Source organism: Pyrgilauda ruficollis, unplaced genomic scaffold (assembly GCF_017590135.1).
Source record: "Pyrgilauda ruficollis isolate IOZ18807 unplaced genomic scaffold, ASM1759013v1 scaffold78, whole genome shotgun sequence".
NCBI classification, from domain to species: Eukaryota; Metazoa; Chordata; class Aves; order Passeriformes; family Passeridae; genus Pyrgilauda; species Pyrgilauda ruficollis.
Window position 1 is genome coordinate 60,983 of NW_024529710.1, and position 22,355 is coordinate 83,337.

A 22,355-nucleotide genomic window follows, 5' to 3' on the forward strand; every position below is an offset into this window, starting at 1 on the left:
TAAGCTCCATGTCTCCACATCTTTTAAGTACTTCCAGGGATGGGGGCTCAACTACTTCCCTGGGCAGCCTGTTCCAATGCTTGATGAACCTTTTGGTGAAAAAATTACTCTTAATACCCAATCTAAACTTTTCCTGGCACATCTTGATGCCATTTCCTCTTGCCCTGTGTCTTGTTATTTGCGAAAAGAGGCCAGCCCCCACCTGGCTACAGCCTCCTTTCAGGGAGTTGTAGAGAGTGATCCGGTCACCCCTGAGTCTTTTTTCTCCAGGCTAAACAACCCCAGCTTCCTCAGCCACTCCTCATAGGACTCCTGCTCCAGACCCTTCACCAGCTCCATTGCCCTTCTCTGGACACATTCCAGCACCTCAGTGTCTTTCCTGCAGGGAGGCATCCAGACCTGGACACAGGATAGGAGGGCTGGCCTCACCAGTGCCAACTACAGAGGGGCAATCCCTGCCCTGGACCTGCTGGCCACACTATTGCTGATACAGGCCAGGATGCCATTGGCCTTCTTGACTACCTGGGCACAGCTGGCTCAGGTAGTCAAGATCATGGCTATCAACCATGTTTATAACTTATCTTTTGATCTATATTCAAAGCAAAATAAATGTAAATATCTGCAATCCTCTTTTTCTTCCTGTTTTTAAGAAAAACCTGTAGATTGAGATACATTTTATATACTTCATTTACAACTAAGATCTAAGGAATGTTTTTTGTAATATCTGTTTATGTTTATATCATGCCATGTTTTCCACATAAGCAAGCAGAGGCATAAGGATCCATATTGACAGTATAATTGAAAATGCATTTCGGATGTTTCACCTCCTAACTTCTCTTTGTAGGAGATCTGTCTTTCTTCGATAGTGCATTTGGTGGTTTGGACTGGTTTCCAAAAAACTGCATTGTAGAAGCGGTGCTTTAATAGTGTTCCAGAGACTGCATTAGATAGAGAGCAGCTGAAGCAGCTAAGAAGACTCTCTGCTCTTTCAGTCTGTGAATAGAAGAGGCCTCTTCATAGAGGTAGAAATGTAGCAATGGTAGATAAAATTTCTGCAAATAATATTCTACAAATTCTACAAATAATAGTTCTGTTCGGTGTAATGCAGGCCAAGATAAAGATGTTTGTCAAAATTCTTGGTTTATTTTGGGTAATAGTGTGTATGTATTATCCAGATCCAGCTTGCAGAACTCTATTCTACAAACTATTCCTGAAGAAGGGACTTTAATAATGGAAAGAATTGAATAGTTATATTGATGATCAAGATTCAGATAAATCCTTATTAAGATAAGTCCTTAGTGTATAGCACAGGGGAAAAAGACACTAAAAGCCCTTTCACTTGGAAGTAAGCAGTCTATTAGGAAAGAAGCTTGGAAGAAAATTCATCTTTGGATAGGCAGCTTATATCATTGGGGTCTTCCTTACCTCTGGAATTGCTGATATACCAGGGCTCCAATCTGATTTGGAACTTTCTAATTTCCTAGAAGCATTGTGTCAGATGTTCTGTGTCTTCATTATAGATAAATTGAAAGAAATCTCTCCTAGGTAAGGCACTTCCATTTGGCAAGTGTCAGATACTAAGGAAAACTTCATTTATGTTTGAATTTTGTTGTAGGCAACTTGATCTTTACTGTGCTGTACGAATTTGTTTATGGAGAGAGTTCAGCTTTTTAGAAGCTTTGGATATATAATGCAGAGCTGTTATTTCTCAGCCAACTTTCTAACTTTTTCAGTTCGGGGTTTTTTTTGTTCCTGTCCGTGAAATCTACAGACCAGTCATATTTTGAATACACACACAAAAAAAAAAACCCTGCAAACCCAAGAATATTCTCTTTCTGTCATAAATGTTGTGTCATGCAATGTTCATACATTAAAAATTATCAAGAAAAACATGGTGGAATAGTAGGGGCGGGGGTGCTTCACGGTATTTTGTGTCCTCTTTTATACCACATTGTGAATTATTCTTTTCCACTCAAATACTCAAACTTTGGAAAACCTAAAGCTAGATGGAGAGCGTCATTGTATTCTACTGACAACTGTGTTGGACTTGATTTACCACCTTACAGGAGGGACTGTAGTAAAGTTTTGTGATAATGACATGAGGAGATGAGGAGATGCAGAATTAGCACCTGTATCAGTTTTAATGCTCTTTGCAAAGAATATTAGTGTTTGTTTTTTATTTGTTTTCTATACCAATATTTTTTTTTACTTTTCAACAGGATCCACTCTGTGTAGCTATGAACTACAGCCATCAGAATATACAACAGACCCAAGGGCTGCCAAATTATGTCCTAAATATCCTGTTCCAGAGAGGTAATATGATCATGTTGTCTGATTTGGGGTGGAAGAAGCAGAGATTTGTTTCGATTATGACAGTTTTTTAGAAATTACCAACACATGTTCACTCTTACCAGATAGATGTTTTAGTGTATTATTGTGGATATTTCTAAAATTCTATTTTCTAAAAGGTAATGAAAATAACAGTCAAAGAAAAACCCAAATTATCTGTGTATGTTGCGGAAACTATTGAGCTGATATCCTCAAATTCTCTTGTCTCATGTGACTGACACTGTTCTAAGCATCAGCTGTTTTACTGCCTTTCACCCTATCTATAGCCAGCTGCCCATCAGCAATGCAGATCTGAGACAATCATGGAACATTTTTAATCTTTGGGAGGAAAAATTATGTAGGGATGCACAGCTCTCTGCAGCATTCACTTCTTATACCTTACCTCAGCCAGTCAGATAGATCCAAATTGCTTCACTTTTTAATCTTTCAGTCTGCAAATGACTAGTATAAGGATAGTTCAATACCAAAAAGAGGGCTGTATTTTATTAACAGATCATTTTGAGGTTTATTTTTTAAGTGTTACATTACACTGCTGTTTGTGAAATAGGATTGGAAAGTTCATAGCTTCATAAACTCTTCTAGCTGTGCTGCTTGGACCTGTGGAGATGAGCATTGCTGAGAAAATAAGTGATCTGTTAGCTATTGTACACAGTCTTCTGTCAGTAATTGCACTAACTCAAGAAGAACCATGTTGTGTTTTCTCAAAATTTAGCTTCTCAAATATACTCAGTAGTCTTTTCTTATGCAGAGTCTTTTCTTATGCATAGTTTTCTGTTACATTTTTTGTAAATGTTATATTTGTGTCTGTTCTACAAACTCTGATTTTGAGTCTTTCTTGTATATGTGGTAGCTTCTCCACTGAGCTACTTTTTTTTTTTAGTATTATAGTGACAATTAGTGGTAGCTGAAATGTTAGCTTTTTTAAAAATTTTCCCAATATAGATTAATATTCCATGCAGCTAGCCAGCTGTTACTGCAGTAATACAAAAACAAATGAAAATTTCAGTATGCCAGCTTGCATACTGAAAAGGCTTGTTAATCCTAATTTTTGCCAGAATTATATTGACTTCTCATAGTGTGTTCTCACTTCATTCAGTCTCACTGAATATAGCTTAGTGAGAAAACAGAAGGATAGAACAATGTATCAGAGTTCTAATGATGTTATGTAAATTCCTCATAAAAACTACCTCATGTTATTTTAAATAAACTATTGTGTAGGTGAAGTATTTTCCCTTTTTGATATGGTATTACTAAAATACATTATATGTTTGACCATTTTTGAGATTGAAAAGTCTGAACTTAATGCCCTAAGGCAAAAAAAGACCAACATTATATCTATAAACTAGTGGTTTTCAGGTTTTTATAGTTAATTTATTTGAGTAAGTGTAATTTGAAGGAGAAATGTAATTCTATTGAGACAACCAAATGAAAACCCAACATGTTGTAGATTGAGGCATTCAGGAAGAACTTACCTAACAGTCACATTTGATCTGTGTCATGGTTTAACCCCATCCATCAACCCAGGCCCCCACAGCCGCTTGCTCACCTCCCCACCAGCAGGTCTGGGAGAGAACTGGAAGGGCAGAAGGTAAAAAGCTTGTGGGTTCATATGTAGATGGTTTAATAGGGGAAGGAAAGCTGCACACACAAGCAAAGCAAAACAAGGAATTAATTCATCACTTCCCATGGGCAGGCAGGTGTTCAACCATCCCCAGGAGAGCAGGGCCCCATCACATGCAACAGTTATTTGGGAAGACAAATACTATCACTTCAAACGTGCCCTTCTTCCTCTTCTTTCCCCCTTTTTATATCCAGCACATGATGCCATATTAGGAATATCCCTTTGATCAGTTTGGGTCACTTGTCCTTGCTTTGTCTCCTCCCAACCTCCCATGCACCCCCAATGTCCTTGCCAGCATGGCAGTGCAAAAAGCAGAAAAGGCCTTGGCTCTGTGTAAGCCCTGCTCAGCAATTACAAAAACATCTCTCCATTATCAGCCCTGTGTTCAACACAAATCCAAAACAAACTCCACACCAGCCACTGTGAAGGAAATAGACCCTGCCCCAGCTGAAACCAGTGCAATCTGTCAAGGGTTATGAACCCTCTGATTCCCATTAGTTCCATAGGATGGAGGTAGCATAGGATGTGAAGATTGTCGCTTGATGTTTTCTGTTTGATGACCAGGCTTCTTCACAGCCTTCTGCTGAGGCTGTCAATGGAGTCTCATTATCCGTCTTCAAGATATTATGTCCAGCTTTGACAGAGCAGTAGAGTCTAGCAGTGCAGTTAGCAATATGTGTTTCTTCCAAACCGCACCTAGATCAGCCTCTGTAAACATGACTGCATGTGTAGAGGACCATGGAGGAAAACCTGTGCAGTCCCCTGCAGCATTTATCTATAAATCAGCTGTGCTGAGCTGTGCCAAGGGACTGCCCTGTAGAGGTTATAAAGAGCAGCTAGCAGTGTTATTCCAGTTGGACTCCTCCTCCCCTTGCACAGGTTGCTGTACTACCCCTGTACATACATAGGGGTAGTAGTGAGGGGGAAAACGTCTTTGAAATCTAATACTTGAGTAATCAGATGGATCTCCTAACTTCATTTGAATAATGCTTTAAAAGTACAGCTTCTGAGACCATAATCTACTGACTTCAACTTTATTCGTTCTTGTTTATGATTAAGCATCATGTTGCTATTCTTAGAAATTTGTAATTCCTTTTCAGTAGGTAATATACCAAGATATAATCAAGAGTTCATATAAAATAGCACAGGTCATAGAGAATAGATCTATTATTGTGTTTTTTATTGGGACACTTTACCTCACCTACTCATTTAGACAGAACCACTGGAGCAGAAGCAGATCTCAAAAGTGGATTCTCAGGAATCCCATTTACTCAAGAAAGCTTGTAGAAACCACTAACCTATTTATTTTTTATTAATTAAAACAAACTTAGCAATTAATTACTGCACATGAAAATAGGTAACTTAAAATAGGTAGTGAAATTGCTTTAGGTTAAGGAATATTAGATGACTAATATAAACTCTGATGCAAAAAGCATGGTTTTTTTCATTGGGATTTTCATCAGAGTTCCTTTTTGCATCATTAGTTCCCTTTTCAAAGTGAATATTTTTGTATATGCATGCAGGAATAACATTCTTTTACCTCTCCCACCTCAAAATTTGGGCTTTGTTGCTGGTAGTGACAATTTACAAATGCTCTAGGCTTTCTGTAAAGTTGTAGCAGTTAACAATTAAATAAACCTCTCAAATGTCAGTCTTTTTCAGTAATACGGCATATAATGAACAGCCGTATTCTAAAATAGGTTATGTTTTAAGAAGCTAAGAGGATACATGGGCTGCCTTTTAAGTAGGGCAGCCATCATTATGGGCCTGTTTTTTAACAGCTGTGACTAATGCACAATTACTTTGTTGTGCCTAACTACTGTATTCATTCCAACCCCAAAGTAGACCATCAACATGAGCATCTCCAGATGCATTTACCTACTCATCACAGTAATCCTAAACAATAAAATTTGCAATCATTCGTGACTTGAAACAAAAACCTAGAATCTACTAATTAATTACCTAGAAATGGCAGGTGATCATAATTTCTCCCAATTTCTTTACAGAATAGTTACACTTTAATGATTTTCAGCATGTCATCCTTTTTCCTCAGAAAAACAGTGGATGGGAAATATGTGCCTAAGGCAGCTGGTTTATTCACTACGTGTTTAAAGTGGTGGTTAGAATTTTAGAAAGACATGGCCTTAAAAATATTTATTGAGGACAGAAAATGGTTGATTTATAGATCATTGCTGAAATGGGAAAACTGCTGAAGATTATGTTTATTGCTGGCATAGTCCCCTGAAATCTTTCAAGAAAGGAAGATTGGGCAGGTGAAACAATAGAAAAGACTTTTTTTTTTTTTAATTGGATCCAGTTACAGGAAGGAACATGTAATTCATGTCTGAAATGTAATTGGGAATTGATCAAATGATGTAATAGGCCACTTTGAGATCTGACATAGTTTATGACCAACGCAGACTGCTACTAAATGGGAAAAAAAAAATTAAAAATTACCCACTTTCAAAGGAAAGTTTTTGCTGTCTTGTATCTTTCTCTTGATACCAGGTTTTTCAGAGCATTCTGCAAAGTTTAATGCAGAATGTTAGTCTCTATAGATTTTTGTGAGGGCCTTTCCAAAATGGTCAAAGCAATAGAGGCATCCTGTTTTGCATCATGCAATAGAGGCTTGATGTTTTGCATCGTTTTAACAAAGTTAATTAATATAAACACTGTGATTGTAATATTCAATACAAGAACAAGCTTAGTATGGGGAAAGACTAGGAATAAATACATTCATTTTGCTTGACAGCAGTTGTGAATGCTGATGTCCTTTACAAAATATATACTCTCAAGAAGAGTATTGTTATTCTGCAATTTCTTTTGCTGCAAATATGGACCAGTATTCCATTCTAAAATGAGTGAAAGGCATTGTTTCAGCTGCTGGTTCACCACCTGACGCTTGAAAGACATTTAAGTGGAAATAGGAATGTATTCTTTCTGTGCCTTGTCATTTAAGGGTGGGAGGGTAATAATATCCTATTGGAATGTACACTCCTGCCTCACAGGGTTATTTGTAAGAACTGCATCACTTTTCATTATGATCATCCTCATTTCAGCAGCACTTGTGCATTCAACACATGGTTTCTGGTTATGATGTTATAAGGATAGAATGATTGCATCTATTCACCTTTCATTTGTGTGTTGATGTGGCATTTATATTAAGTAGGAGTAATTTTTTTTTCTGATTTTTTTTTCTTGTGTCACCAGTGCACCTATTCCATTCTTCCATCGCTGTGCTCCTGTGAACATTTCCTGCTATGCCAAGTTTGCAGAGGCCCTGATCACCTTTGTCAGTGACAGTAGTGTCTTACACAGGCTGATTAGTGGAGTTATGACCAGCAAAGAGATTATAATGGGACTTTGCTTGTTATCACTAGGTAATTGTTTTTCTCATTACTAGCTATTTCTTAGTGTACTCCATTAGGAGGTTGTTAACACACTCTAACCACAAAATGAGTAAAAACCTGTATAATAGCAATAATCCCTTAGAAAATTATTCAGAATGCTTTTTTAAAATTTTATTTGAGACCTGGGTAACTTATTCATAAGTAATATACATATGCATTCCTGGTTTTGTTTCTCTTACACTGATTATGAGCTAGAGGATGAATGGCTGTCAATTAGCCAATGTTAGTTTTGATATAGTTAAGAGAGCATCCATTTTTTCTTAATTTTTTTTATAGTATTCCCCTTTCCCATTTGTAGTAGTCGTCTTCTACCAACTCAAGTCCAAATAAACCCTTTCCAAATAAAAAGAACAGGCTGAGAAATCTAAAGTACCACATTCTGGTTGGATGTAGGGGATTTGTTTCATTTTACATACTTGCACAAAAATATGAGAACTTTAAAGAGTGAAAACAGGAAAATTAGGTGCCCATTTGTTGCATTGTATGTTACCTCCTTCTTCCCCTTCCTTCAAAATTAAAAGCTTCAGGTCTTTGAAAATCTCAGCCTTTTCTGAAGAGCTGGAAATTCCCAACAGTACAGAGGTGCTGAGTTGTTTCTATAGATGTAAGATGCCTTTAGCCTATTAAGTGACACTTTGCACTGCACTGAAGAGCTGTTTTAACAACGTCATCTGGTTTGAGGTGGAACATTGCCCACTGACATAAACTGCTTTCCTAGTTAGTCTATTTTACTCATACAAAGTATAAAATCTGAAATCCTAAAATGGGAGGATCATGATATTAGCTATGCATATAAGCAGTGTATTATTTAGAAAGAAGCACTGCAAATCTGTATCAGATATAGGGGTCCTTTGTTTTCAGTTTGCTTTTGTGGTTTTAAAAAAAGGGCAGGGGAGAAGGAAGGGAAAAGGAAAGGAATAAGAAGAGGATGCTAAACACCATTAACCCCCTCTACACACACACAAAGGACTGTGTATTTTTTTAACCGTAGCTTGAAAGCTGTTTATTTTTACAGCTTGACAGCTTCAGTATTTGGTAATAATGGTAGAAAACTGTTTGAAATCTGAAAGCTAGTGGCTGATTCACAGTGCTACTGTTCAGTTACAGTCAGAAGTTAGTACAGAATGTACATATAGTTAATTTTAAAAATAGTTTTTGTAATTTCATAGTTAAACATAAATTATTTGTTTTAAAACAGTGGGTTAGACTGTGATTCAAAAAGCCAGGTTCCAGTGGTTTGCACGTAACTGCTGAACACAAATGTGTATATGTTAAAATATGAGTATGTACTTGTACACACCACTCACTTAGCCTTAGCTGCTTTATAGTAGCTTTTTACTTATGACTGGCATGACAGTTTGGAATACATAGATATCATATTAACTGGACTGGTTTTTGACATGTGTATTTGAGGACAGACTCTGCTCTGGTCCTCAGGAGGTGTGCTCATGTTACCAGACTCAAAGTACTGCCATGTCTTGCTGTCTGTTTGGTCATTGTCTAAGTACATCTCTGTCTGTATGCATGCATTATGTCTTGTGTTTGATGTATTGTGTAAATATATTTATGCTTTCCTTGTTTTAATCAACATTATCAAAGCAGAAATCGTAGAGATGCCTAATTTTCTTAACTATCTATTCAGTGAGTTTGTAAGCCTCAAAAAAGAAATCTGTCTGTAAAAATTCTATTGGAAGGCAGTTATCTTAGTACAGTGGGAAAATTAGGAAGGCTATATCTACTTGAAGTAATTAGTCTGCTTATTTTATTTGTCTTCTTTTGCAGTGTTGTCCATGATTTTGATGGTTATAATAAGGTACATTTCAAGAGTACTTGTCTGGATTTTAACAATTCTTGTCATTCTGGGATCACTTGGTAAGTCTTGTTCTCCCGGTTTTAGTGTGCAGTTCTAATTCTTGTGTTCCATGTCCTCAGCCCAGCTACATCCCACACACATCTTGGATCATGCATTTCCCTTCAACCTTTTTTTTTTAATTCTTTTCAAGGTGCACATCAAAAATGCCACCTTAGTAATTGCAGATCTCTCTCAGAGAGTATATTGCTCCTTGAATATTTGCACAGCCTGCTTGGCAGTCCTCATGTCAGCCTAGCTCACTAGAGCCCACAGGTGTCAGTGCAGGAGATTCCTCACAGCACTTGTAGCACAACCCTAAATGTTGCCTACTTCTTAATCTGCCTTCCAAACAGGTCAGCAAGGTAGCTAAGCCTGGGTGTGTGTGGTGGTACTCCCACACTGCGGCTGGCGCATGAAGAAATCTAAGAGCAACTATTGCTTACGCAGCTGAATATATTTACAACTCACACATGTTCATCAGCCCTTAAGTTCTTTGAGTAGCTTTTTAAGACCTGTTCTTGAAGTGAGGAAGTAAAGGTTCTTGTCTAGAAATTCTAATTAAATCCCTGTATTTCTGTATGACCTAGATCATATGTGAAATGCCACCAGGCCTGCTCTCTTGGAAATGACCAAAGGTTGTCTCTTCCAAAATGACGCAGCTTGTGTGAAAATAGCCTTATTTTATCACATTAGCTTTTAAATTCATAAAACAAAATTATTCTACACTTATTACCAAGTAGCTGAGCCAAAATGTCTGGGCAGATGACTGCACGGAAAGAAAAAAATAGAATAATCACATTAGGAAGCTCTAGTGATTTAATTCTTGCAATTCATGACTGCAATGGATGGAAAAAATCAGCAGACTATCTATATTTTTTCAGGATCACTTTGGTTTTCTGATTAATGGCCTCACAATCTATACCAGGGAAAAGGAAAAATACGGATTTTTTTTTCATTTATATTCTCTTTAGAAGCTGAGCAACCATGTTGAGTGAAATAGTAGAATAACTTATCTTACTGGCATCTATTACTATGTTCTAAAAAATTTTATCCATTATAATAATGGATGAATAAAACCCTGTCTTTTATGACACATACTGCTTATTCTGTCTTGACTGTTTGTTTAGGAGGTGTCAAAAGAGCATTCTTCATTTTACACCTGAACAGAGTATGTTCAGCAAAAACATGCAATCACAGAATCACAGAATGGGTAAGATTGGAGGGGACCACAGAGGCTCATGTGGTCCAACCTCCCTACTTAGCTTATGTATTTGATTCAGAGATACCAGCAGAACAGAGAAGACAATTAAAAGAGAAAAGAAATGTAGCAGAGAGGAGAGGTTATCTCCCTGAGGGGCTGGAGATCCGTGATTAAGAAAAGTTCTACCTTGGAAGGGCAGCTAGAATAGGAGAATGTTTTTCTGGCCATAAGGCTAGGATTAATGTAACAGGGGTGAGGAGATAGAACCTCACATTGTATTTGCCTACTGTGCCTTTTACTAATGTTTTTTTCTGGTGTCCAAGATACTGTCTGAAGCAAATTTAGCTACATATCATTAAGGTGCCGTTTCCAGCATCAGGTTGATGCTTGTTGTTTTGATTAGTGTTCCCAGGAACAGTAGACTCCTTGTTTTGTTGTTATTTCACATCCTAATCCAAACGTCCATCTCTGTTTCCCCTCCTAAATTCTTATTCCCTGCATTATTGTACACAGCCATAAATTCATATATACAACCTACCACAGAACTCTTTATTCTTCCTTTTGTTCTTTTATTACCTGTCTAGTGGGAGCTGTGCTGTTAGGGCTTTCCATGAAGTAGTCCTTCAATGCAGTTTACCCTAAAACACAGAGTTTGCAAGTCTCTGAAGAGGTCATCGTATGGTGAGACTGTGAAAAGAGTATATTCACTGGAGAAGAGGGCAACAGAGGAGTACTTCTCCCTCTTCTCAAGTTCCTCTTGGGTTGAGCATCAGTGCTCTTGAGTATTCAGTACCAGACTAGACTTAAAAGGAAAGAACTGTTTTATTCCTCTGGGACTAGGTAGTATGTATCACACAGAAGATTCATTTATTTATCCTTTTTGTTTTCTCACTAAAACATAGGTGGTACAGGAGTTCTGTGGTGGCTCTATGCTAAACAACGAATATCTGCTGGTGCTCTTGAGACCCAAATAGCCAAAGACAATCTTCAGGCTCTCTTGATCTATGCCATTGCAGCTACAGTCTTCACGGTATGCTTTGCTAATTATTGTATTATTTTTTGTTCTTGTCCTCCTGTTGGTCTCCATTTTTTATTCAGGTGAAAGTGTTGAATTGCACACATTTTGGAACAGTTTATTTCTGCCATAATTTCTGTTGAAGTGATTTTCTTTCATTATGTTATTTTTTTTAACTTTTAGGAATTGTTCTCTAACACCTGATTATGAATCAGGGGAGACTTTCTAGGAACTATTATCTGATTTTGAGTCAGGAGAGACTTTCTAAGCCTGCAGCTACTTTCATCTACTGTAAAATGTCCACAGGGACTTCCAAGAATAGGTACGATATTGGACTGCCAATCCAGAGATTTTTCTTAGGTTCTGAGTTCAGAGGTACTTAGTCATTTCAGTGTATTTAAAAGTCCTTAGCCTACTTCTGAAAGAAGTTATTCTTAAATAATTTTGAACTGAAATACTGACATCATTTGAACCAAATTATCTTCTTTGGGCTTTGCTGTTAATTTCAGAGTCACTGAATTTACTACCAGAAACTGACAATGTTTGACTAACTTCAAAGGAATTGTAGACTCCCTCTTCTGTTCTTGTTGCTTCACATCCTAATCCAAAAGTTCCTCTCCACTCCCTCTCCTAGATTCTTACTCCCTATGTTATTTTGCACATATATATGTATATCCAATAAGGCCACCATGCCAGGGTCAGATATAAATTTTAAATGACCTTTCTTAAAGGTAATTAAAGGCTAAAACTGGCTGATTTCACTGCTTTATAAAACGTAATTGAGGATAGAACCTGGTCTCATCTCATCAGCTTAAGGCTGGTGATGATTCCAAATACATAATTATGAGAATGGAATTCCCCAGAAGTATAATTTGGAAAATAATTTATCACCAGAAGAAGCTGATAGAGGTTTTACATTTTGATCTTGTCATTTTATAGATAGAGTGTGTGTTAATTTAGTGTGTTTGAATATCCTAGCTGTGCAAAAGATTATCTTGATACTGTTTAAGTACTCTAAAATGTGATTTGGAAACTTCCCCCTCTAGGTTATCTTGTTCTTGATCATGTTAATTATGCGCAAAAGAGTAGCTCTCACCATTGCCCTGTTCCACGTGGCTGGCAAGGTCTTCATTCACCTGCCGCTGTTAGTCTTCCAGCCATTTTGGACATTCTTTGTGCTTATCCTCTTCTGGACATACTGGATCACAGTCCTGCTTTTTCTTGGTACTACAGGTAAGCAGTCACTTACTTTAAATAATCTTCATTTTTGTATGATTTCTAGCAGAATTGACTAAAAAGCCTGTGGAAATCTCAAAGAAAAAAACCCACTTGTTGTGCTTCTATTCCTGTCTGCTTCCCTGACTTCAGGTTATTGTGCATTTGAGTCTTCATTCCCAGCATGGTACTTTGTGTGTTAGGCTGGCTTTTTGATTTGATGCAAGTTGGCTTGCTGCAAATCATGAGGCTCTAATAATAAAACTGCTATAGCAGTTTTTCAAATAATTACCTCTAATTTTATACACACAAGTTAAAGACAGCATAAACTTGGAGTCACCAAGTATTGTAGATAGTACTCACACAGAAGAGTACACAGTAAGAGAAGGGCCATTGCACACAGTTACTGTCTCCCACAATGTAAATATTGTGATTTTAGTTTTCAGTTTTTATAATTTAGGTGCCCAGTATTATTCCAGAATTATTAGGGAGATTTTTTTGTTGCTTGTACACTGTATTCTGAGAGCAGCCAATGTACTGCTAATTCCTGCCTGCTCTTCAGTACATAGGCGAAAGCTTTGTTTGTATTTGAGGTCTGAAAAGAGCTTCTAGAATTATTCAATCCCATAGGTTCAAATCTTAGTTATGTCAGCAAAAAAAACACCACAGCAGATGCTTTTTTAAAAGTCTGGTTTTTTGCAGTACGTTGTAGGCAACAGAGACTGTCATTCATTATTAAATGTCTTAAAATTTTGAAATGTGTTTTTTGCTACTGACCCAAAAGTAGCAATGTTTCAAGTCGCAAGGCTATTTCACAGTAATACAAGATAAATATTTTTCATATCCTGAGTTCTTAGCAAGGGTTGGAGGCAATAGAATTCATGTGTTCCTGTTCTCATTACTGATGGAATTTTTAGTTTTCATTGCATGCTGTGCTATATGCAGAAAATGGTCACCACTGAAAGACTCAGCCCTGTGCTTCATTTTCAGTCAGACCACTGACTGCACAAGCACTAAATTTGTAGCAGAATGTAGTCTTCTGATATTATAGTTAACTGATAGAACCCTTCAACCCGCCTTGATTCTGCAAAAACCAGTTTATCTTTTTAGCTTATATGTGCTCAGTATCATCACTATTATCAGTTAAACAACTGTTTGTGCAAACAAGGCCAAATCCTTGTTCACCGAAACCAGAATTATTTCAATAGTTAACTTATTGACAAGAAAATATTCATTTTATATGTAAGTATGAAAACATAACTAAGAATGCAGGTAAGGTGCTGTCAGTGCTAAGTCAAAACAATGGTTTTCAATGTAAGCTCTTTATACACACAAAGTTCCTTGCAGTGCTTTTCTGAATCTCATCAGCTGTTCATGTAAATGTTATATAAGATGAAACATCTCACTGTGCGTTAACACATTGAAATAGAGCTTATCTTAGGAGTGTTCTGACATGCTGTCAGTCTCTGTACATGATATTTCTATTCATATTAGACAAAGAGTCAATGAATTTTTGAATATATGAAATCATATATTTAGAATTTCTAAGGCTGCTCCATATGTCTGTTACTAGCTTTAAAGCTACAAAAGCTTACCATAGGGAAAACAAAAGTGGTTGCTAATGTTGACATCTAGATGTAAGGAGCTGATACTGATTCCTGCTGCATGAAAAATACTGGTAAGGCAGCAAACTCAAATTAGGAATGACTGAAGTAGGCTTCCATTATGTTTAACTATATGAATTTTTGCTATGAGATGGTGGTTAGTTGTGGAAATTTTTTTAGTGTTTTTTTCAAATATCATTATATTTTTTGTCTCAAAAGCTCTATCTTTGTTAAGAACAATCTTCCTAAATACAGCATTTTAAACTGAGTAGAAACTAGAGGGGTTTCTGCTGTAACTGGTTATGAGCTGCTAATACCATATGCTTCCTTCATCATGAGTTCACGTAAGCATTGTTTTCTTTTTTGCCCTCATTCATTTCTAGGTAGTCCAGTCCCAAATGAAGAAGGATTTGTTGAATTCCGGATGGCAGGTCCTTTGAAATACATGTGGTGGTACCATGCAGTGGGACTCATCTGGATCAGCGAGTTTATCCTAGCCTGTCAGCAGATGACAGTAGCAGGGGCTGTTGTAACATACTATTTTACAAGGTAAGGATAACCTAGATAGCTCTATCATGAGTAGCCTACACATTGATTTAGCAGAACTAATGAGCAACAGGGTTTCTGGAGAGAATAAGCCAGGAAACAGTTAAATTGCCTTGGCCCTTTTTAAATCATGTAAAGTCCTGAACTATCTGTCTTGCCATTTATAGAGGGTATTCTTGACATATAAGACTTGAAGTACTATTTGCCTTGTAACCTGTGCATATTCTACAGGCATGGATGGTTGTTTACAAAGTATGATGAGTCTGGAAGGTCATCTGTTTTGCTAAATAATTAATGCTGGTAAGATCTATAGAGGTTAAAAAAATAATGAAAGCAATTGATTATTATTTTAATTGCAAAACAGTGCCCTTTAAATTATTTACAGCGCTTCACTAATCTTCATTAATCTTTCCTTCACAGGATTGATTAATCTAATAAGATCTTAAGTATTCACATATAAATCCAGACAAGATCATATAAAAATAAACATTCATGTAAAATTTTAAAGCTTCATATTTTATTGCTGTACTTGTGAACTAAATTGTGTATCAGTTTTTTGAATAATGTATGCAGATATTTTTCAAGTGCATGATTCAGATCACAAATGTTTAATTGCTTTGTCTTTTTAATTGAGGCTGTTACCTGAGCTACATTTGACTCCTTTTCTGCCTTACTCTTTAAAATAATATCAAAAGCAAGGAATCAGTTTATTGTGCCGTCAGAAATTTTGTTATTTTATTAATGATGAAGTTCTCCAGTATATCAATTAAATACATCTATGAAGTTATTACAAGATGTTACAGGGATGTAATATTGTGAATAATTAAACTAGATTGAGTACAGAATGAGGAAAATACAGAGGAAAGTGAATAACTGCACTGAAATAGATTGCTTAGCAATATGTATGCTTCATCTGTATGTTTATGTATTTCCTGTCACATGATGGTGAATGATTTTTATTTCATCCAAACCCTATAATTGCATAACAGGAATTTTATTTTAAGTTAGTAAATACTCATTTCTCTCTACTTATCTTCTTTTTGTGTTTTAAGGTACAACCATAATTTGAAAAGTTACTTGTAAAAAAAGAAAAGGCATTAATTTGCACTTACCCATTATTTTGCATATGAACAACTTTCCAAATCAAATGAGATGAGGTTATCCGTGGAGAAATGTTTTATATGTGTTCACTGCTCATTCACTTTAGCCAGATGGATTCATTTCAACTCAGGCAATAACAGGCCTCAAAGTGTTTTGCATTACAGACTTTGCCCTGAAAATAAGGAAGTGTTTGGGTTGCCTGGGCATAAGTAAGACTCAAGCAATTTATGTGATTGTGCCTAACACGGAGTAAAATTTGTCTTCCCCTAAAAGCTAATTGGAATACAATACAGGGTAAACCTACTTTAATCATTAACATCTCAGGATTACATTATGCAGATATTAGTTTCGTGGAATGAAGAATATACTTTTGTTATCCTTTCTGAGTAAAATTCTCATCTCTTCCAAGCTGGAGAGATCCTTTATTTTTTGAATGTTATCACATGTTTCTTAATATGCTTATTATCATGCTCTTATTTCCAATAAAGAAGAAGAGCCGTTCTTTAAATGTTTAATTAGTACTATTCTTTGAGAGAGATGTATAATGAGTTTCTCGGTAGAAAAGAAAAATGGCTTGAAACCGTGAATGTGAGTATTTATCTGATAAATTAAAAATATTATAGCTACATTGCATTAAATGACTTGTTTTAAGGCTCAGCCCTTGGTACTTTGAGGATATAACAGCTAAATCAGAAGTGCGAAAAATCTGAGCAGAGTTTACCCCATCAATTAGTAATATCCTCTCCAAAGACTACACAAAGATCTCCAAAAGAACAAGAGAGGAGAAGGCAAGTTTATCAGTAGTCTAACTAAAAAAAGTATTAGCACAGTTTCTTACTGTTTTGGAAGGTTTTGAATTGCACACCATCTGATGCAGCTTCAAGGGAATTGCCAGTTGTTAATAGTGGTAATGCAGCCAACTGCTAGTAAGTCTACCTGTCACCAATGAGTGTTTCCGGTTGCTCAGAGAATCACTGGCCAAGGTATTGGCAAAAGCTGTTTAATATAAAAGTTAAAGTGTGACGGAGTTCATTGACAAGATTCACTTTACTACTTAGTAGATGATTAAAGCACACATTGAAAAGGAAAAGTTGACTAAAAACTGACTAAAATCAGTTAATCTAAGACTAAACCTGAAATTATTTATGTGAAAGCTGGGGATGGAAAAAGCTAAGGATGAGAAAGGATAAAAAGGAATGAGGGACACCCTCTCATTGAATCACAAGGTTAAGAGTGGGCCCTCTTGCCACTATTAGCCCCAGACTTCAGGAACAGTTTAGGCCTAAAGAGTTAAACAGCACTTAAACTTAGTATTACTTAATCAATAGCGTAATTTAATGAATTTAACAAAAGAGTCTATAGAATTTACTAAGAGCACAACAGGAACTCAGTGACTTAGACCTGATTTAATTACCAATCTAACGTTCACAGTACATTTGCCGTAGCACATTCATACTCACACGTGTAGGTACAAGGTATAGACCCAGAGGAATTCCTCTCAAGTTCAGTGAAGTGCTCAGGTCAGATGCCTCTGCACCTTCTCAACAGGCAAAGGATTGAGGCTTGAGAAGTGGTGTGTCAGCCCAGGCTCTGTCAGCAGCATTTGATGGTGGTCCTCTGAGTATCACACACTTGAGTGTTCAGTGGCTCAGAGAGGTCCCACTCAGAAGGAGGTGCTGGTCATAGCCCACTGTGGTCCAGGAGTTTATGGGGTTGCAAGAGAATTGGCTTTAGTCATAGTAATTTTCCATCCTGTCCACAATTCAGGTGTGTAACTTTCTTTGAAGGTTCAATAATAGAAATGTTGTTCTACCTAGGTTGATAGTTGGGCACAAAAAATAAGTTTACAAGGCTGTTCCTTTAAAAACAGGAGCTTGATAGACAAGCTGTGAGCAGACTGTGTTTCCGATAAGTTCAAGGAGCTGAGCCCAGGTACTCTTCATCAAGACAGGGGCCTAACAAGCATTTCTGAGATCATAACGCAGTCCAAGATGGGAAGGGACAAAGCGGGGACGCACCACCATACTACTCATGTGTTACAGAGTAATTTAAACACAGAAGAGCAAAGAAAACTAAGTATTTGTGAATAAAATGGATCAAACACAGAAAGGTTTGAAATATACTCCAAAACTTGATTAAAACTTTATTAGATGTGCGTGCCAAAAAAAAAAAAAAAAAAAAAGGTTCATATATTTTATTTAATAGTAAAAGAGGGAAAGGGAAAGTAAGAGAAAAGAAAAAAAGATGTAGAAAAAGAGCAGGCAGGGGAACATGGAGAGGGTTAGGTAGACCCATACCATCCTTCCAAGGGTCCAAATGACATATCGTTGCTTCCCTCCATCTGGTCTTCTTGGTGGTGAGGGTCCTCCATGCCCCAAAAAGTAAAGAATCAAATGGATTCATATACATTTGGGCTAGGTAGGAATGCCTAGAGGGCAAGTTTGACACTGACCCTTGCAACACTGTGGATCTGTTACATCATGTTGCAGTGTTCCAGTGCAAGATTTGGGGGCCCCTTGTGGGGGGAATTTTGATGGGCCATGACACCCCCTCTGCTGTCATTCACGTGGATATCCTGCAGATGTGGCTTTCCCAGGTGAAGAGGTGACTGCAGCTGGGCAGGTTTGCCCAGCAGAGTATTGGCATTCACTACCTCTTACCAGAGGCTTTTTCACCACACGCCCAAAACCTCTCCTTCCCACCCCCATCCTTTGGTGTGAGCGTCTGTGCAAGTCTGGCAGCTGATAGCCCTGGGGCTGTGGTCTCCACCCCAAAGGTGTGAAGCTTAACCCTCCTGTGAAGGTATTTTTTTTTTCCCAGCCAAGAACTGAGTCACTTCCTCTTTATCTCCCATCAACTTGCAGTCCAGGGCCTCAGTCAGGAGGCTCATTCAGGGTTGGTGGTCTTCCATGCAGCTTTTGTTTTAAAGTTTTGCTATAATAGGCAAAAGTCCTTCATAAAAATGCTTAAGCCATAAACAATAACTTTGCAGTCCCCAATAGTATGACATACCAATTCCTAATCCTAGTCCTGCACTAGAGACAAATTTGTGAGTTACATAGATTGTCAGGGTGGAGTAAGCAATATATCCTAAAAGCTAGTATGAGGATAATATATTCCTTTTGTGCCTTATTTTATTCAGAATTTATAGCACTTCTTACCACTTAAATACTGATCATTCTACTTCATTTTTTTTTTCCTCTTTTTGACAGGGAGAAAAGAAATCTGCCATTTACTCCTATTCTGGCATCTGTTAATCGCCTTGTTTGTTACCACCTAGGAACAGTAGCAAAGGGGTCTTTCATTATCACACTAGTGAAGATACCACGAATGATTCTTATGTATATTCACACACAACTCAAAGGAAAGGTAAGATAAATAGATTCCATTTTCTTATCGAAACTCAAGGCCTGATATGTTTACCTGTTTATTTAGTCAATGTGGGAGGATGGAAGTCTTGTTTTGAAATAGATCGGGGTAACAAGAAATTCTTCACTGTGAGGGTGGTGGTGAGGCACTAGAAGAGGTTACCCAGAGAAGTTGTGGCTATCCCATCCCTGGAAATGTTCTGGTCATGCTGGATGAGGTTTTGAGCAACTTGGTCTAGTGAAAGGTGCCCCTGCCTATGGTGTTGGGATCTCCTTCCAACCCAAACCATCCTATTACTCTCTGAATATTTAGACTTTGCAGGACCATGGAACTGATACAGATTGCTTAAGTTAGCAAGGCTGAATATCAGTTACTGAGGCACAAGGGAATATTGTTTCCATAAAAACTCTTTATCTATGTTTTCCCACATTCTGTGTTTTTCTAGGAAAATGCTTGTGCTCGCTGTATGCTTAAAGCCTGCATTTGCTGCCTTTGGTGTCTAGAAAAGTGCCTGACATATTTAAATCAGGTAAGATCTTCCATACTTAAGTTTTATGAAAGGGCTTATATTAGTATATATATTCCCAGAGTGCAATCTGATGACGACACATAATGTATTTGTACTTTGGAACTGAACTTGAATGACAGTACTTCATTCTTGTCTCCATTACTGAAATTACACTGCAAATCACTACACTGATCTTTGGAATATAAACAAGAACTAAAAAATAGCCCATATTCATCTTTGTGAACATGGTTTCTCAACTTTATAACAATTTGATTAGTGGTTTACTGGAGACATTCCCCCTTAGGCCTACTCAGTCAAACTACATCTGAGTTTCAAAATACTTTTGTCATGAAAAGAGAATTAAGCTTTTCTATGTGTAATATTTAAGATTCTCACAGTGTAAAAACTATACAAAATATCAAATTGTCATCATCATCACCTACAATGGAGAAAAAGAGTTGCAAAGTGTAACACACTAGCTGGTCCTTGTAAAAGACCCCTTGTATAATTTGGTTTAGGGGCCATAAATATCACATAAACAAATATCAGATACATAAATATCTTGTACATAATTTCTCTTTCACTCTTGTTAATTTTTTTTTACTTGTGGAAATGTAGAAAATAAAACTGTAAGAGAACATTTTAAACACTTCAGTGTAATCCTTGAAAACTGTCCTCACTAACCTTGAATGCTGCCTAGTTAAGTATTTAGAAATTATCTTGGTTGTCTTGTATGACACTCAGATTCTTTTATATTTCCAGATTGGTTTTTTTGAGCTATTTAATTTCTGTAGCTATGCTACTGTTCACCTCTTCCTGCAGCGAAATGGCAAATTCTGTTTAATGAGTTTTTTTTGAACAAACTTGTTAATGCATAAATTATGAGCAAGAGAGGAGAAGAATAGTAATTCTTTAGCTCATATAATCTTCTGTCAGCTGGTTCATATTGCTTGATTCAACAACTCTCAAGGGAATTTTTGTTCATTAAAATCATACGATGAATGTGTCTTACTCAAAGCTGTATCTTCTTTCGCACCTTCCCCACCCTCCATCTGAAATACCTCATCATTCTATGAATAAATCTTCAATCTCCTTTCCTCAGAATGCGTATACAGCCACAGCTATCAACAGTACCAATTTCTGCACCTCAGCAAAGGATGCCTTTGTTATCCTAGTGGAAAATGCTTTGCGAGTGGCTGCCATAAACACAGTTGGGGATTTTATGCTGTTTCTAGGAAAGGTATGTCTGCTGCATACAGCTGTTACAGACCTATGTAGAAGCAATTGTTCTTTAGCAATAGCTTGAACCCTAATTCAAAATGTCTTAAAAACCCTGTTTCTTAGTGTGCACTTTATCGCATCTAGCTGCATCATGTTACGAAGTGACCATCCAGTATAGGGAGCATAAACAAATTATCCACTTAAATTTGGTAAAAGTGACTAGAAAGGAGTAGCTGAAGTTTATGACACTTTTTGCATTTTTTTAGGGAGTCAAGAGAAAAGTGATTAGAAAGTCTAAGGTTTTGATTTTGTAGTTAAGACACAGAATTGTAAGGAAAGGAAGCTTTTCTTTTAAATTCTGTTTAGTGTGGACTCTCTAGGTTTATGCTGAAAATTTGACACATTACTGATCACCTTTTATGACAAAATCAGACTGAAAGAGTACGGAAGCCTGCTATGAGGAACTGCCAGTTTAAGCAACTTAGTTCTACTCTCAGAATTAAAAGGAGAGCAGAATAATTTCTGCAATCAGTCAGCCTTTTGGGTTTCCAGCTAATGGAGATATACTGTATGGAAATGTAATCCAGTGAATTATTTCTATCCTTTGAAGTGCCATAATTTACTGAAACAATTAATACCACATTACTTAAATCACCTGTGCCTAAGTATCTGGACACTGGTTGGACTGATCTGTATTCCTTACTGCATTCCTCTACTTCTTTTAAATCAGAAGTTCAGTGGGCTGAACCTTGTATCCAGTAATTAAGTGAGTAAAATGTGAGAAGGAATAAACACATAAGGGAGATATAGGTGTTTTGGAGAACCTGAAATTACATAACAAAATTTTACTGAGGAATCTGAAAAGTGTTAGGAAACACCCCCTGAAAAGACATCTCAGATTATTAGAAAAATGTTCAGATGACAGAAATGTTCAAATGAACTGTGCACATAAAAATCAGTATCAGCTAAAATAATGCTACACTATCAGTATCTCCTCTACCACTTCAATATGATGTTTTCGTAAAAGCTGACGAAATTTATGATTGTGTTTAGTTGCTATTCATAATAATACATTCAGAAATATTCAAAAAGTTAATTGGCAACCCAGTTTAGTCTTTTTGGTTTTGCCAAAACCAGACTGGTACCCAGTGGAATATCTGTTACGGCCTCACACATACTGTAGTTCTGTAGAGACTGTTACATGAAGTGCCTCATGAGAATTCTGATCTACTTTCTCCTGTATGGAGAAGAAATGGATATTAAACAAGCTTGGAAGTTGTTTCCACTAGCAAAATAAAAAACCGTTCTCCTAATACCTAACTTCTGCCTCCACCCCAAATAAA

The 22,355-nt window shown here is 37.0% G+C and overlaps 1 protein-coding gene across 2 annotated transcripts in view; it reads left to right on the plus strand.

Annotated features, from left to right (window-relative positions):
• The window catches only part of SLC44A1 (solute carrier family 44 member 1), a 68,402-nt gene that overhangs the window by 37,662 nt on the left and 8,385 nt on the right, over window positions 1-22,355 (plus strand). For both annotated transcript variants that reach the window (XM_041486753.1, XM_041486751.1), the window contains exons 5-13: window positions 2,220-2,313; window positions 7,181-7,350; window positions 9,163-9,252; window positions 11,336-11,463; window positions 12,495-12,681; window positions 14,651-14,816; window positions 19,127-19,283; window positions 19,729-19,812; window positions 20,894-21,031. In XM_041486753.1, coding sequence (XP_041342687.1) covers window positions 2,220-2,313; window positions 7,181-7,350; window positions 9,163-9,252; window positions 11,336-11,463; window positions 12,495-12,681; window positions 14,651-14,816; window positions 19,127-19,283; window positions 19,729-19,812; window positions 20,894-21,031 — 1,214 coding nt within the window. The remainder of the gene's footprint in view (window positions 1-2,219; window positions 2,314-7,180; window positions 7,351-9,162; window positions 9,253-11,335; window positions 11,464-12,494; window positions 12,682-14,650; window positions 14,817-19,126; window positions 19,284-19,728; window positions 19,813-20,893; window positions 21,032-22,355) is intronic.